At 42.9% G+C, this 16,917-nt stretch overlaps 1 protein-coding gene across 2 annotated transcripts in view; it reads right to left on the bottom strand.

The window, feature by feature from the left end:
* LOC117402058 (ras GTPase-activating protein nGAP) overlaps window positions 1-16,917 on the bottom strand; it is a 31,529-nt gene that overhangs the window by 12,078 nt on the left and 2,534 nt on the right. Inside the window, exons 2-8 of one of the 2 annotated variants that reach the window (XM_059008150.1) lie at window positions 14,436-14,557; window positions 13,367-13,442; window positions 4,619-4,686; window positions 3,444-3,532; window positions 2,958-3,096; window positions 1,360-1,458; window positions 638-1,210 (exon numbers count right to left, since the gene is read on the bottom strand). In XM_059008150.1, the coding sequence (XP_058864133.1) occupies window positions 638-1,210; window positions 1,360-1,458; window positions 2,958-3,096; window positions 3,444-3,532; window positions 4,619-4,686; window positions 13,367-13,442; window positions 14,436-14,557 (1,166 nt within the window). Of the gene's footprint in view, window positions 1-637; window positions 1,211-1,359; window positions 1,459-2,957; window positions 3,097-3,443; window positions 3,533-4,618; window positions 4,687-11,177; window positions 11,594-13,366; window positions 13,443-14,435; window positions 14,558-16,917 lie in introns of those variants that run through there. The other variant, XM_059008151.1, reaches the window with a different exon arrangement.

Genomic DNA, 16,917 nt, shown 5'->3' with positions numbered 1-16,917 from the left:
GAAGAGGGTGAACTAGGGCCGAGGCCATGCTGATTTTTCCTTGTCATCAGTACGACGGTAATAAAGTCCGGATGAGAGGAAAAATCTCTTCCAAACGGCTTTTAACCCTTTAAGGTGCAAGGGAGGTATGTGCCCCACAAATAAAAATGCAAACTTTCTTATTTTTATCAATGAGGGGCACGAAACAGAGTTTGCAATGTACTGACAGGTTGGATCTGGTCATCCAAGTGGTCAGTTTCCTCCTCGTGATACTTGAGTCACTTTCAAATGCATTTTAAGAAAAAGATTCTGAACAAGCGCTCAATCCCTTGTGTACCTGAAGGTAGTGTAGTAGAGTAGTGGTTAGGGCTCTGGACTCTTGACCAGAGGGTCGTGGGTTCAATCCCAGCTGGGGGACACTGCTGCTGTACCCTTGAGCAAGGTACTTTACCTAGATTGCTCCAGTAAAAACCCAACTGTATAAATGGGTAATTGTATGTAAAAATAATGTGATATCTTGTAACAATTGTAAGTCGTCCTGGATAAGGGCATCTACTAAGAAATAAATAATAATAATAATAATAATAATAATAATAATAATAATAATAATAATAATGATAGACCCCGGTGATTGGGTGTTACAGAGCTCTAGTCGTACCTTGGCTTTGCCAATGCTCTGCAGCACATGCACCAGAGCACAGGCCAGCTCTTCCTTCTCCTTGACCGAGATGACTGGCTCCAGCCCCGTGCAGAGCTCCATGTAGTTGAAGGTGATGTACTCTGCGAATTCCTTGTACTGCTCGATGGGCAGGACCTTGACGTTCTGGTAGCGGGCCTTGATCCTGATAGACGCCACCACCGCCCCTCCCTCCCTGTTCCTCTCCTTGCCAGAGTGCCCGGCGACGGGGTACCAGCGCTCCACGAACTGCCTCCCGGTGAGCTCGGGGAGCGAGATGGAGACACTCCCCAGAGGAGAGTTGTCCTCCTTGGACTTCTTCTTGCTCTCCTCGTCCCGGAAGAGGTGCAGGGTGAGCTGGGAAACAGGGGGCAGGTTGTCCAGCTCAAACAGTTCCCCCCAGAAGAGGGTGCCCGTGGTGTTGGTCTTGCTGGTGGTCCTGGCGTACAGGCTCCCGTCCAGGTGCAGCTCCCAGAAGTACCTCTTCTTGGGTGCCAGGTCCTTGGCGTCATTCACCCAGAAGCTCAGCATATTCTCCGTGCGCTCGCAGTTATCCTACAGGGGGATACAAAAGGTTTACCAAAGGCAAGCGATCCAACATGCAGTACAACGCTGGATACAGTCAGATGACTTGCAGATAATATAATTAATATAATTGTTTTCCTATTTCATTTTCGTTCCTGATTCACTGACGTGCTTGTTACCTTGTTGGGCTGAGCTGCTCTCCGCAGGTTCTCAATCCAGCGGTCTCGCTCCGCTGCAGATGTGCACCCGAAACATCGGCTCCCCTCCGCGTTGATCACCTGGGGGCACAAGAGCCACAGTCAACTAGGGCAGGACCAGGGCTGCGGGCATCATCTGCCATTTTTCCATCAGCCACCGGTACTGACTTCAGAGCGCTTTGAAATCAGACTCGCTCATTTGGTGTAGACTAAGTTAACTCTACTCAGGGTCTGGGTCAATTCCTGTTTTTCAATTCCAATTCCATTTCCAATTCCTTTTTAAAATAAATTCCCAGTTTCCAAAAGTTCCAAAAATTTTAGAGACATAATAATTGTTTGATTGTTCAACTGCTTTCATTTGAAGTCAATTTGAACTGACGAACAGCGACTTCAATTTAGAAATTTGTTGCCACTGCGAGAAGCTCATTTCAACAAAGTACTGTTAATTGCAATTTTGATGAATGATGTGTTGGAGGTGATTATAAGGGAATTGGAATTGGAATTGGAATTGGGAATTGGAATTGGAATTAGGAATTAGGAATTAGGAATTAGGAACTGGAATTGGAATTGGAATTGGAAATTGATTGAAAAACAGGACTTGGCCCCAACCCTGATGTTAACCAATGCTGTAAGCACAGCACAGAAACCAGGACCAGAGGACACCGTTGGAAATGAAGTGAAACAGTTTTTAGATGAAGCAGCTACTAGGAACCAGACGGGTACTGATGGGCTGACTGGCCTCCCTTCATACATTATTTTCTTTTTTTATTTCAGCTGGGACAGTCGACCCCAGGTGCGGGCTGGCAGAACTCGATCTCTCCACACTGCTGGTGGAAGTTACCTAATGAGCGTCCAATGAGAAGAATGCAAGAGAGAGGCAGGGTTTGAATCTGACTGCAGAAAAAAAAGATATGCTGAACATGAAGGCTTTGAAACCTGTCAGGGAAACACTGGAGGATGATGAATTCATTTCTAAGTTGCAGTTATACAAAACACGGGACACACAGGTGACTTTTGACTTTTTGTGTGATGTCCAGTAGCAGATGGGCTTGTAGATCCTTGACTGCTGATGGAACCGGCTGCAGCCCCAGTTTAATACTGGGAGCGAGACGAGTTTGAGTGCCGGTAATCTGGTGACCAGCAGTAGTTGGGAATTAAGACAGATGGTTTATTAGTGGATCCCCAGCAGGAGTTGTAAAGAATCTTAGATCTCAGACTGTTCTACATTTTTTCAGTTCCTAGGGTTCATACGGAATTTGGAAATAATCCATTTGTTTTTCTAGCTCCATGGTCTTGAAATAAACTTACTGTCTTGATACCTTTAAAGGAGTTCAAACAAAAAAGTGATGTGTTGTTGTTTTCCCGGCGCTCTTGTAATTTAATTAACTTGTTTGTATTGGTTCTGCTCATTCAAATGTGTGTGCTTTTTGTATTATATGCCACCTTCTTGACCAGGTCTCCCTTAAAAAGATGTTTTAATTTCAACTGGCCTTTCCTGGTTAAATAAAGGTTAAATCAAATAAATATTTAAACAAAGGAGATCCCCATGCGCGTGTGCAGCTGGCTGGGCGCACGATTACCTCGAAGCAGTACTTCTCCCCCAGGATGCTGCTGTGGAGCGGGCGAATGACGATGTTTTTGTCGTTGCTCAGATCGAGGCTTTCCGCCATGCTAACGGGCATCGTCAGGGACTCCCGCGAACCGAGGACACTCGCCGGCCTGTGATTGGACGGTAAAAAAGGAACGAAAAACAAAAACCTTTCAGCGCTTCTCAGAGTCGTGAGATGTTTCTTCAGGTGCTCAAAATTAAAACAATTTACTACCAGGAAGCTATGCATTGGTACAGTGCAGCTAACAATTGCTTCCCCACAAACTTTGCATGTTTATATGTAGTTCCACCTGGATAGGGTGACATTTCTTCAATTCTAGGATTTTTTTTTCAGGCGCTCGTATTGCAGGAGAAGTGAAATGACACGGGGGAGGTGGGGGGGGGGTTGGGAGTGTGAGGTAATAGCAATGTAGTATATTGTTTTATACATGACGTGACAGACAAGGAGGGCTCTCACCTCACGCTGTCTAAGGAGCCATTGACGTCGTTCAGTTGACTGCTGCTCCTGGCAAGAGGACCCTGCTTGAACCTCCTGATAATCATCCCCTAAACCGGAAAAGAAGACAACCTGCCTTTAAATCACAAAACTAGCAAAATAAACCTGACAACTGAATTTGAATTACGGTGCCCCTGTAAGGTTTAGGAATCAAGGTAAAGATGGAATTAACTCTGTTACGATATAAGGACCCAGACCACGTTTAAAATACCCACATTCCATTCCACCTTGAACGTTATTGTTTAGATCCAATACGTGCCGCTAGAATTAACAAACATAGACAATTGATCCAGTTACATGAACCTCTGGAGAGACAGCCTCAGACGCTACACAGATGGTCCCGAGGTCTCTGGAGGTATTGGGAGCTTCTCTGCCTGCGTCTCCTCTACGCCTGCTATTTCTACTCTAGTAGCTCAGAGCATACATGACTACAGTTTGTTTCTATTATCTTACTAATTATAATAGAAATGTGTTATTCAGCTGTTGCTCCATTGAAGTGCAACCAACCACTAACTACTCTCTTTTACAAGGTCACTGTGGTTAATTGTTTATCATATTTCCCGTCCCATACATTGTTGCATATTCTTTATCACTTCAATCATTTTTAACCTAAGTTGTCTTAGAAACTTTACTTATGCCAAAGTCGCCTCCAGCAAACACGTTTTCTTTCTTATGATTACCAATACATGTTCTTCTCTACACCCCTGTAGCGTGTGTCCTTGTAGCGACTTCTGAGAAGTACCAAGACAACAACAGCGATAAAGGTAACTGGTGTTTTTGCATTTTAAAATTCAATTATAGTTGTTTTTTTTATTTATTATTTGGAAGTGTTTTAAAGTTTAAATTCGGACGCTAATTTAAATTGCAATTTAAAGAGTTTTGTTTATTAAGTCTGTAAAGAGGGATTAAATGAAGTTTAGCATCCGTAAAACTTTTCTAAACTAGGAGGGATAGTACAAAAAAAATTTGACTGCATTAAATAAATCAGATTTTGTACTTCAACCTAAACTCTAAGAGAATGTGTTTTGCCCTCTCAAGTTTTCATATATACATGGTGTTTAGAACATTATTAAATAATATCTCAACAGGAAGTATCAAGTTTTGAAAATAAGTTTTATCAGGAAATAGTGGCTTACCTTGACCCCTCCCTCAGACTGGCCCTTTGGCTTCTGACCCAAAGGTGATGCATTTTCTGTGGGACCCTCTGGAAACAAAAAAAGAGGTTTAAACTTTTTCAAACTTTCAAACAAAGTCTGTTTGGATTGTTCCTTGTGACCGGCCCAGTGTAAACCTGTGCACCTTTTTAAATAGAAACCAGTAGCTTTTATCCACATTCTGTAATTCCCAGCAACTGCATACATCCTTGAACTGGAAACGGCTTCAAATACTGACACAACTATGAATCATCTTGTACATATTACATCACTCATGTCAAGGCTCTTACCAATTGCCAAGGCAGCAGTGTGGAGTAGTGGTTAGGGCTCTGGACTCTTGACCGGAGGGTCGTGGGTTCAATCCCAGGTGGGGGACACTGCTGCTGTACCCTTGAGCAAGGTACTTTACCTAGATTGCTCCAGTAAAAACCCAACTGTATAAATGGGTAATTGTACGTAAAAATAATGTGATATCTTTTAACAATTGTAAGTCGCCCTGGATAAGGGCGTCTGCTAAGAAATAAATAATAATAATAATAATAATAATAATAATAATAATAATAATAATAATACTATCATAGCACCAAGAAACTGGGAACAGATTGTCAAAATATCTTGAGAACAGTGAAAGCATGCAGCTGTGGTCTGCTGGTCTTGAATTGTAAATCTCTTGGGTCAGGTTAGGTTTGCAGCAATAAAGGAGAGATGTGCTTGTCAGGTACTTCTTGCACGTCTTATATAGAATTGATTGATCAAAAAAAATATACTACATTGTGTCTCTAATTACTGTGTATTTACATAGTAGTTACTCAGTACTACTCAATGTGTAAATCTGTGTACACGATGTATGTAAGTACACAATTGCATCAGAAAAGGGTTGAGGTAGGGTTAGGGTTATATCATGCAAAAAGATTTACACATAAGTACATTGTAACTATGCTTAATAACATTGTAATTATGTGTAAGTACACATGTATTTACTAAGTAACTACTATGTAAATACACAGTAATTAGAGACACAATGTAAAGTGAAGTGATGCCATGTTCCTGGTGGAGACGTGACTGTAAGGGGAAGAAATCTGAAATCTGTCTCGATGCTTTGCTGTTGCTGTTGTTGTTGTGTGTGATAACCTCAAGCCCTGGAGCTTTATCTCAGGCATCAGGAAGCACAGCGGTGAACAACACATTTCCTGCAGCTCTGCTGCCTCCACTCAGCTGAATAAACCAGTCTGTCTGCTGCAGACGCTGCCGACGATCCTGAGGAGCAGGGGAGCCCGAACAGGGGCCAGCGAGCCAAGCTTTCACAGGCACTCCCACGCACCCGGGAAACAGAACTACAGAACCAGCGTGCTTGTTGTAACCTGCACTACAGAACCAGCGTGCTTGTTGTAACCTGCACTACAGAACCAGCGTGCTTGGTGTAACCTGCACTACAGAACCAGCGTGCTTGGTGTAACCTGCACTACAGAACCAGCGTGCTTGGTGTAACCTGCACTACAGAACCAGCGTGCTTGTTGTAACCTGCACTACAGAACCAGCATGCTTGTTGTAACCTGCACTACAGAACCAGCGTGCTTGTTGTAACCTGCACTACAGAACCAGTGTGCTTGTTGTAACCTGCACTACAGAACCAGCGTGCTTGTTGTAACCTGCACTACAGAACCAGCGTGCTTGTTGTAACCTGCACTACAGAACCAGCGTGCTTGTTGTAACCTGCACTACAGAACCAGCGTGCTTGGTGTAACCTGCACTACAGAACCAGCGTGCTTGTTTTCAGCCACTTTCACACACAAATGCCGCTACTGAGCCGTCTCAGAGACGTTTAAAAAAAATCTTTAAAATACCCATTCACACAGCACGAAATTGCACAATCTATGCTGGTATAATACCGTGATAACCCTTTCACACAACCAAAGGGATCATGTGAGTACAACTGTCAAACCTCAGTCAACGTTGTTTTCATGGCAACGGAGATTCACCCATAAATTACAGCATCACGCACTGTCCCTTCTTTACATTTTACCAACAGGCAATAACAGAATTGCATGCTCAGATTTATGTATCTCTGGTTAAACTACACTTTTCTAAGGGGGGGGGGGGTGGAAAATGAGACTCCGACAGCTGAGCAGTTTGAATCCAGTCCAGGTTTTACATTTTGTGAGCTTAACTGGACACAGCTGAGTGTAATCCTGCAAACCAGACAGAGCAAAAGCTCAGGCGAGCCCCATCAAGCTTGCAGTCAGATTGGAATGCTCCCACCCCACCCCACCCCTGGTTTGTTTGGTCTAATGTGGTCAAATGTGTTTAGTAATAGCAGTATGAACTAATCGCTGGTGGTCTTGTTACACTGAAGACATTTTAAGGTATGCAGACTTACTAATAAGAATAGAATATCACTTTGAAACTGATTCTTTAACAACATCGGTGCAACTAGAAAGTCGTTTTAGTGGTAAACATTTTAATTCACATCAAACACACTGTTACAGATATAGAGCAGCACTAGAACACCTCAAGATTGATCATTTATTTATTTTATTTTTATTTATTTAATAATTTAGTCGTTGCCAATTAGTTTTTTTATTATTATTTTCTCCCCAATTTGAAATGCCCAATTATTTTTAGGCTCAGCTCACCCCTACCACCCCTGCGCTGACACTCCTACCACCCCTGCGCTTCTTTACACGCTGCAGACTCACCGTGCAGCCGCCTCAGAGCTACAGCGTCGGAGGACAACGCAGCTCTGGGCAGCTTACAGGCAAGCCTGCAGGCGCCTGGCCAGACTACAGGGGTCGCTGGTGCGCGGTGAGCCGAGGACACCCTGGCCGACCTAACCCTTCCTCCCCCGGGGCGACGCTCGGCCAATTGGGCGCCTCCCCCTGGGAGCTCCCGTCCACGGTCGGCTGTGGAATAGCCTGGACTCGAACTCGCGATGTCCAGGCTATAGAGCGCACTTTTACTGGATGCGCCACTCGGGAGGCCCGTAAGATTGATCATTTATATACCTACCTGCACGAAAACCTCTGGGTCTGAGAATTTACATTTTCAATCAGCAAATCAGATATAGAATCAATAGACACTCATGTGTGAAAATGTTAGACCACTCTGTGCTTTAATTAGGCATCTTAAACAACTTCTAAAAAGCCTCATGCATTTTACCATTTGTGGTTATGTGTTTAATTTTCTCTTATTTTTAATTAATTGCATGTGTGGCCAATTAAAGTTAGCAATTAAATTAGACAATCACTAATTTGCCTGTTTCGTATGCACAAGAAATCAAAACAACACGAGCAATGGGGAGTTCTAATACATGTGCACACTGCGATAAGTTAGGGGTTTTAATCAATTCATGAATAACTGATTAATCACGCCTGTGGGCTTTATTCGATTTAAAAATAATTGATAGATTAATCTTGTCTACCTGGCTGCAGTATCAAAAAACAGTGCGTGAAAAAAACAAATCTTGAAAAATGCCAGAGGGTAATATAATACAGAATGGCAAAAGAGCAACTGAAAGGTGTACCCAATATTTCACAATGAAGACTGCAAGTTGCAACATTACATGTAAGTAAATATGTTTAAACATGAGCTGGTATTATGAAACGTTTGCAGTAAATATCATGATGTTAATACTTTGTATTTCTTGTAATTGTCTTTCAATACAAGGTCATATCACTAGCAATCAGGAGTGATTGATCAATTAATCGACTGCAGATCGGATGATTACTCGATCAATAGAAAATGTCCAGATTAAAAAGATACTGAAACCAGACACACGCTACAAAAGCCAATAGCCTTGACACAGACTTGAGTGCTCATAGCAAAAGCACAGCAGAGTGGAATGAATCAGAGCCAAAGCAAATATTTATAAGGCACAGTGTAGCATGGGGGACCACAGATAAGTATGGTAGATTATTGTAAAAACCACGATTACCATTATAAAAATGTACAATAGTAAAAGGATTGAAAAGTGTAATAAAGCATAGTATAAGCATGGTAAAGCATAGGGAAGCAATATACAACTCTAACCCCACTAACCCTAACCCTTTTCTGATACAATTGTCACCACACATTGTGCAAAAAAGATTTTCACATTAAGTGCATTGTAACTATGCATAATAACATTGTAATGATGTGTAAGGACACATGCATTTACTAAGTAACTACTATGTAAAGACACAGTGATTAGAGACACTTCTACAAGGGTAAACTTCCATGTGGTTCTCCCTATTCGTCAGGTCTGAGAGCTTGTTATTTGGGCTGCTCCCCACACCTACAGGAAGCTGGGTATCTGATCACTGTATGATGGGGTTTCTAACAGCCAGCCTCTCATCCAGTTACTTCAGGAGGAAGCGTGAGTTTCAGAGCGGCAGGATGTGGGTTTCATCTTTGCCTTTTTGCACAGAGAAACGTTTGTCTGTCTACTGCACTAATACAACGGTGCATACCCTTTTATAAGCTTACCCCAGTACAATGCTTACCTGTGCTTTACTGTGATTTCACCGGGCTTTATTGCACTTTGCTATGCTTTGACTATGGGAGACTTTTAGAAGGGAAAGGACATCCAAGCTAGCAAGCCTTTTTTTTCATTAGATGTCGTTTCAGTCTAGAATAGGGCACCAGAATGATTAATCAATTAATTAATGATTTATTGAGGCTGGCAAAATTAAAGCCATGGCGATCATACTCATTAATCAGACTTATATTTTCAAGTGCTGGTATATTGCTGTTAACCCATCATGAGTTTCAATGTGTCTGGGATGCTGTATGAAAGGATACAGCTTTTTGTTGAGATGGTCTAATTTATTCTGAACATGCTCAAACTCGTCCAGTTTCTTTGAAGAAACATCACATCCACATGCCCTCTGATTGGCTGACAGGCTAGCAGTGACACACTCAGCTTGTTTTTGACATAGCCAGCACCATTTTAATATATCCAGTGCGTTGCTCTTCAGATAATCCAGCTTTGATCCAATTCATTTGACCTTGAAAACAGAGCTTCCAATAAACTGGTTCAACCAGAACCCAACTTGGATCCAACTTCCTTTACTGTGGAAACACTCCTTTAGTTGTAGACAGTGTAATGGTTTTGGAGTGTGGGAATGGGGAGATGCAGCAGCTTTGTTTGGGTGATTTTTGGGGGGCTCTGGAGCAGGTGGGGAACCTCTGTAGACAACCCCCCTGTCTTCAGTAACCAATCTGCTTGCCATTATAAAAGCTTCCCATAGTAAAAGCATAGCAAAGTGTAATAAAGCACAGTGAAAGCATGGGACAGCACAGGCAAGCATTGTAAAGCCCAGAGAGGTGTGTGATTCCCCTGTCTCTGATTCCTATTCTGGGGGTGGAAATCTCTTTCACTTTTGAGAGGGCTCCTCATGAAGGAGCAATCATTTCTGCAGTCAAGGATAAGGATAAGGAACAACCTGCCTTTCTGTGATCTGGCTGGATCACAATGCATGTATGACTGAGAAGGCTTGATCCTTGGCTTGTATTGGATAGACAGAGGCATGCTCCATCCCTCACTCCATAAGAGAAAGGGTGCTCCCTCCAGTCCAGGGCAGGCTTGACGCACGGAGACTGAACTGCTCCCTCCCTCCCCCAAAGAGAAAGGGTGCTCCCTCCAGTCCAGGGCAGGCTTGACGCATGGAGACTGAACTGCTCCCTCCCTCACCCCAAAGAGAAAGGGTGCTCCCTCCAATCCAGGGCAGGCTTGAGGCACAGAGACTGAACTGCTCCCTCCCTCCCTCACCCCCCTAAGAGAAAGGGTGCTCCCTCCAGTCCAGGGCAGGCTTGACGCACCGAGACTGAACTGCTCCCTCCCTCCCCCCAAAGAGAAAGGGTGCTTCCTCCAGTCCAGGGGCAGGCTTGACGCACCGAGACTGAACTGCTCCCAAATATACAACTGAAAACAATCCACATCTTTCTTTGAAGTGACAAAATACATAATAACGACTGGAATACTGACAGCTCTACTGAGCAGATAAACACAACGTTATTCGCGACGTTGTTTTCACAATGTTGTCATTCACACTCGGCAAAACCACACAGCATGACCACAGACTTCGATCTCTCACCTCCAAGGTTTCAAAAGGACAGCGTCACCAACTGAATTTAGCTACAAGACGTTCTAAAAAATATTTTAAAAACAATTTTATTAAATATAGTTCAGGATTTAAAAAAGTACCAGTGACATTCAAAGAGCAGCTCATGATGAATACCCCTCTCTTTGTGTGTGTCTCTTTCTCTCTGTCTGTCAGTCCCTTTCAGTCTGACGATTTCTCTTTGGTAGGACCACCCCATTATTGACCATTTTACTAAGTCCCATTTGAAGTTGAGCTTCGATTTAAAAATACTGACAGACTCCGGATTCTGGATAAAAACTGGAAATGAGTTCCAGAGTGAAGGAGCGCAAACCCTCAAAGAGTAAACTGGAGATTGCAGTATTTAAATCCGCACTCTCAAGACCAAGAAATTAGAAACTCCAACTACACTGCTTGCATGAAGAAAACTCAGTGTCCCAAGTGTCATTAACCCACGATCTTACCTGGTGGGGCTCCGCAAACTAGCCACTTCTTCAGCCCCATGGCTCTGGACTCGGGTTGATGAAAACTGAGGTGTTGCTTCTTGTATCCTGCTCAGCACTCCCCAGCCTCTCTGTGCATAGCTGCAAACGACATGCCACGACCCAGGCAGTATGCCGTACCAGAGTGCTGTTTCTCTGTCTGTCTCTCTGTCTGTCCGTCTGTCTGTCTCTCTGTCTGTCTGTCTGTCTCTCTGTTCTTTCTCTGTCCTGAGCCGAGCACTCAGAAGGACACTTCAACACAAGATGCCAAAATCTTCAAAAAACCTCTGTGCTCATTACAACCCTGCAACACCCCCCCCCCACACACACACACACATTATCTCAGCATCGGAGGAAGTATTTAAAACTTGCATCAGCTAATCTGCCTGTCGTCAACATTTCCTGTATTATCTAGAAAGGGAGTTTGCTGGCAGTTAGACCTTTCTTCAAATGACTGGAAATGACCTCTGATGTTGGTGGATGTGCGATTCTGCAGCTCAATCCTGGGCAGAGATACACGCAGGCAGGCAGTCGTGGGCTTTAAAAGCCAACTTGTACTGGTATGAAATATCGCAGCTATCTTAACTGATGCATTCTGGTTTGCAATACAATACAATACAAATGTATTTTTATACAGCGCCCTCCCTTCACACCATGGCATCCCAGAGCGCTGTACAAAGTTAAAAACAAAACAAGAGAGCTCATATGTACAATACTCTCCAGTTACAACCAATCATATAAAAGCACATTCAAAATAGTATGTTTCCAATTTAGACTTGGAAGAATCCATCGTATCATCCTGCCTAATGTCAACCGGAATAGAGTTCCACAAGCGAGGAGCACAACAGCAAAAAGCTCTGGCTCCACATGATTTAAAATGTTTTTTTGGAACAGCCAAGAGTTCTGCATTTTCTTATCTTAAAGAATATACAGAGTTAGTTCTTGCAGACAGGATGGTCCTAACCCATGAAGTTATTACAGCAACTTTAAAATTAATTCGGTAGCTCACTGATGACCAATGTAAAGACCTGACCACTGGAGTGATATGCTGAGAAAGACGAATGTGAGAAAGCAGTCTGGCAGCTGCGTTGTGAACAAGTTGAAGCCTTCTGAGTTTTGTTACAGGTTTACCAACAAACAAGGAATTGCAATAATCAAAACGGTTAGGAATACATGTATCAGCATCTCTGTATCCCTCGTATGCAGCACAGACTTCCGTTTCATTCTGGTTTAGATTCACTTTGTATATTCTTATCTGTTTCCGTCATCACCTCCTTGGGACTTAAAAAAAAAAAAAGTTCCCATGTGGTCCCCGTAAAGCTCTCAGAATCATGTCTGAACCCTCAGTACCTCAGGGACAGCAGCGTGTAACCAATAAGCTGCCCCTCCTGCAACACTGTCTCTAGTAGATGTGAGCTGCACCACTAGGGTGCTCTGTGTGGTATCTCTTACATAAACACAAGGGGACTCTCTGCTGCTAACGATCTAGTGGTCATGATTTGATTGCTCTTGCAAAAAAAAAAAACATGCTATAGATGTTGTAAAAAACAAACAAACGCGTAAACCACATTTTTGCATGGAACAATATTTGATTGATAAACTGCACATGTCACATTTTTCAATTTTTCAATTTTTGTCGGTTTTGCAAGTCAAGGATACAGAAGAGCCTGCCTTTCTGAGGTCTGGGATGTGGCAGGATTCCAAGTACTGACAAGGCCTGAATCTGATTTTTTAAGATAGGCTGAACTGACTGGACTGCTCCCTCCAGCATCCCCTAAGAGAGAGGGTGCTCCCTGCAGTCCAGGGCAGGCTTGAGGCATGGAGACTGAACTCTTCCTTCCCTGCCCAGGAGAATGGAATCTCCTGCACAAATTTATACCATGGTACATATTTGTACTTCCCTTTCCCATGTTTGTCCTATGCATTCACCATAGTTTACCATTCATGTTTTTTTTTTAATATGCTTTACAATATCTCTCTCTGGCCTTCACAATACCTAACTATGCTTTAGAGTGCATGCTTATGATTTGCCATGATTTCACTTTGCTATGCTTTTTAACTTTTATAAGGGAAGTATACAAATATTTTGGCTAAGGGCCTTCATCTGTGTCTATTTGATTCCCACAGTTATACAGAACAAAGCCCCGAGGCCTGTGAGTGTGAGAACTCACCCAGATTGCAGCGACTCCCAGCCAGGTTTAAATGAGACAGGCAGCTGCTCACTCTGTTCCGGATTCGATAGACTGGCTATGAAGAGGGAGAGGAGAGGGGTCAGTTAGGTTCGTAACAAAGAAAAAAATCCAAAAACCTTACTTGTTTTGCACTTTCATCAGCTACATACAGTAAGCCTTGAATGTCCAGTTTCGAAGGCAACACATATTATAGCAAAATTATTTTCAAACATGATATCTATATGGTACTACTTGAGGTTAAAGAATGTTCTCAGTTTACGTGCCATATTCTCAGGATATATGGTACACTTGCACTTTCTTGGTCACGTCACTTCAGCAATGTATTCTAGGCCATGTTACTGGCTGAAAGCATGTCAGTCAATATAGGAAGCAGCAGCTGGTTGGCTGATGACAGGAACAAAGCCAGTAAAGGGGCGGGGACAATTTCACCCTCCAGGTGACCAAGCAAGTGCAACGCTAACTGAAAACACGGCTTGCAAACCAAGTGAACCATATCAGGTTATAAAATAGAAATGCTATATGTTTCCTTCAAAGCTATATAATAATTGGTACCATTATAAGTACAAGTAAGACTTATGGAATGATGATTAAGCGGTGGAAATGGACAGCATTGCAGCTGCCAGCTCACAAATGCTTATTTCACGTTTTGCTGGGTTTCAGAACTCCTCTTGTTCAGGTATGTTATTGGCATGACCAGGTAGGTGCCAGGAGTTTGAACAACCAGTAAATCTGTTCTGAATAAACTGACCACACTTCTCATCAAAGCATGATCCTGATCATTTGAAGCAAGGGTAGCTCTGAAACCCAGGACTGGATGCCGGGCTAGCGTGAGTTTCAAGACATCTGTGTAGTTATTCTCTATAGCCAGGGGTGCACAACTCCAGTCCTTGTGGTTCATTCCTCATCAGGTTTTAGAGATTACAAATCAAGGAATAACACATTATCCAGACTAGAAGTATAAATGGTTCAGTTAGGTAATTCAAGGGTATGGATGTGACCAGTGGGTTACAGTTGCCCTGGCTGTGCCCTACTGTGAGTCTCTGGGTACCTCATCCTCACGTGAGATGACCATGCGTCCGTCCAGCAGGCTGCAGCTACTAATGTCCCAGACTGGCACCTCCTGAGGGGGGGCCCAGGACAGGTGAAGGGGGAGGGGGGCAACCGCAGGCTCTGAGAACACAAGAAGAGAGTCGGCACCGTCAAGCAGGGGCTACACTGTTCTCATTATTAATGTTTCCTTTTTATATATAAACCAATACTATAGTGCTGTCCTAAAACACTGTAGAAAACTGTCATACAAACCCAGGACTGCGTTAACTATGGGAAACTGTGGAGTTTTTTGCACTGTACTGAAGTATTTTTACTATATCAGCTCGAAGAGAGTGCGGTGCAATTAGATATGTCGGACAATTAATCAATAAAAAAACCAGATGCATTGAGAACACTTTTGTATTGCAAGATGCAAAAAAAGAAAACACATGTGTAGCACACAAATACAACCTGCATGTGCATATTAATACAAATGATACATAGATTCTGACGTTTCTCACCAGGGCAATTCATAAATGTAATTGATTCTCGCAAAATATATATTGCACACATTAACAGAAGCAAACAGGAAGCAGAAGCAGACAAAATCCCTTCTTCAGCTGTGTTGAAAGAAAAGTAAACACAGCAATGTATTCATATACATACATCTATCTATTCCGTATACATGTACGCGTGTGCATGTGCACTACACAATCCCATGACGTGCGATTAGTCCACCAGCAGTTTCTGAGGTCGACTGTCACTTCACTGTTCAACTAGCCGACCCCTATTCCAAGCAGGAGCGACGTTTCGACATTAATGGATGTGTTTTTCTTTCCACTATTGTAAATAGAAGGCTCCAGGACATTCCATTGGTGTAAAATGCAACTCCAGGACACTGAGGCTTTAAATGTAATGATAGAAGTGGCAGGCGGTTTTCTTTAAGGTACAGTATGATTAGGTGTATAGAAGTGGCAGGCGATTTTATTTTCCTGTGCAAGCAACACACACATTGTGGGACACACTGAAGCTACAATGAGGCACCTACACTTGCACCTTGTAGCCGCAGACTTCCCAGGAGGAGCTGGATGAGCAGATAGCAGGCTATGGCATGCAGTTAAAGGAATCAGCGTCACAGATTCAGTGCAACATGCTGACTTCCTGTCACTCATCATGAGCTGTACACTCCCCTACAAATACATCCTGTACAGTCTTCTTTATGTTTTCTTAGAATTATAAGCAGTGCTGATGTTTGATACTCGTAATTGGAATTGCTTTGTCTGCGGGTGCTCAATAAATCCGTTCATTAATGTGTTGATTTCAAAACAAGAAAAGCCGTCCTTCCCTCACCTTTGCAATTGAGCGCCAATCAATCGCAATTAACTTCCGTGTTTTAAAAGCCAATTGGAAGATTATTTTCCGCTCATCCGGGGGGCTGACGTACTGCTGTACTGCCGTGCCCAGGCCGTAAACTGAGGTCGGGACTTGAGAGTGGTACTCAATTGTAAATGTGGGGGAAGGACAGCTTTTCTTGTTTTGAAATTGACATGTTAATGAATGGGTTTAGTGAATACCTGCTGACAAAGCAATTCTGAGTATGAGTGACAAGTATCAGCACACCCCTAGCAGACAATATGGTTTCAAGGACACTTCTTGATGTTTAGTGGCAGCCGGAGCAGGCTGTTAGTTATTATTATTTGTTTATTTAGCAGACGCCTTTACCCAAGGCGACTTACAGAGACTAGGGTGTGTGAACTATGCATCAGCTGCAGAGTCACTTACAACTACGTCTCACCCGAAAGACGGAGCACAAGGAGGTTAAGTGACTTGCTCAGGGTCACACAATGAGTCAGTGGCTGAGGTGGGATTTGAACCATATTGATGAGGCAAAAAGTAACTAACTAGAAGCATCTTAGTAGATATTGCTGTGAACCGTGCTGATAAAAGATGTGATGAAAAACAGAAGCAAAACGAGAATGGGAAACAACATGAAGGCGAGATAATTATTTATATATAATATCTATAGCAACAGGGAGCTAGGATAAAGCTCTCTTGTTTTATGTGCCCAGAAGCCTGTTATCTCCCTGTGTACTTGATATGCCCTGGAGTTATCTTTGAAATCATCATGTTGCTTAATGAAGTTGCTTAATAACACTGACACACATGATAAAGGTGCCAGCATGCCGTGCTGTCGACAGTGGAAAGTGCTGTTCAGTGCACACTCAGAGAAGGGGAAGCAGTGTTGATGTAATCTCACTTCTTATTCCTGTTTGCATTCTTAGCAGCGTTGCGCAGACATAACTATGAATGCAGCGGATGAACGGAACTAATATCATAACTAATATTTATTAGTTTCCAGTTTAGGGGTCTGTTGCCATGGTAACATAGAATATATATTAAACAAAATTCTGCAAAAAATATGTGATCACATCTTTCTCCTAAGGTCTATTGCACAGCTTATAATTATTAATTTCTTAGCAGACACCCTTATCCAGGGCGAC

This window comes from Acipenser ruthenus, chromosome 36 (assembly GCF_902713425.1).
Source record: "Acipenser ruthenus chromosome 36, fAciRut3.2 maternal haplotype, whole genome shotgun sequence".
Lineage (NCBI taxonomy): Eukaryota > Metazoa > Chordata > Actinopteri > Acipenseriformes > Acipenseridae > Acipenser > Acipenser ruthenus.
The sequence above is the reverse complement of the archived record's forward strand: the minus strand, read 5'-3'. Positions and strand labels throughout refer to the sequence as shown.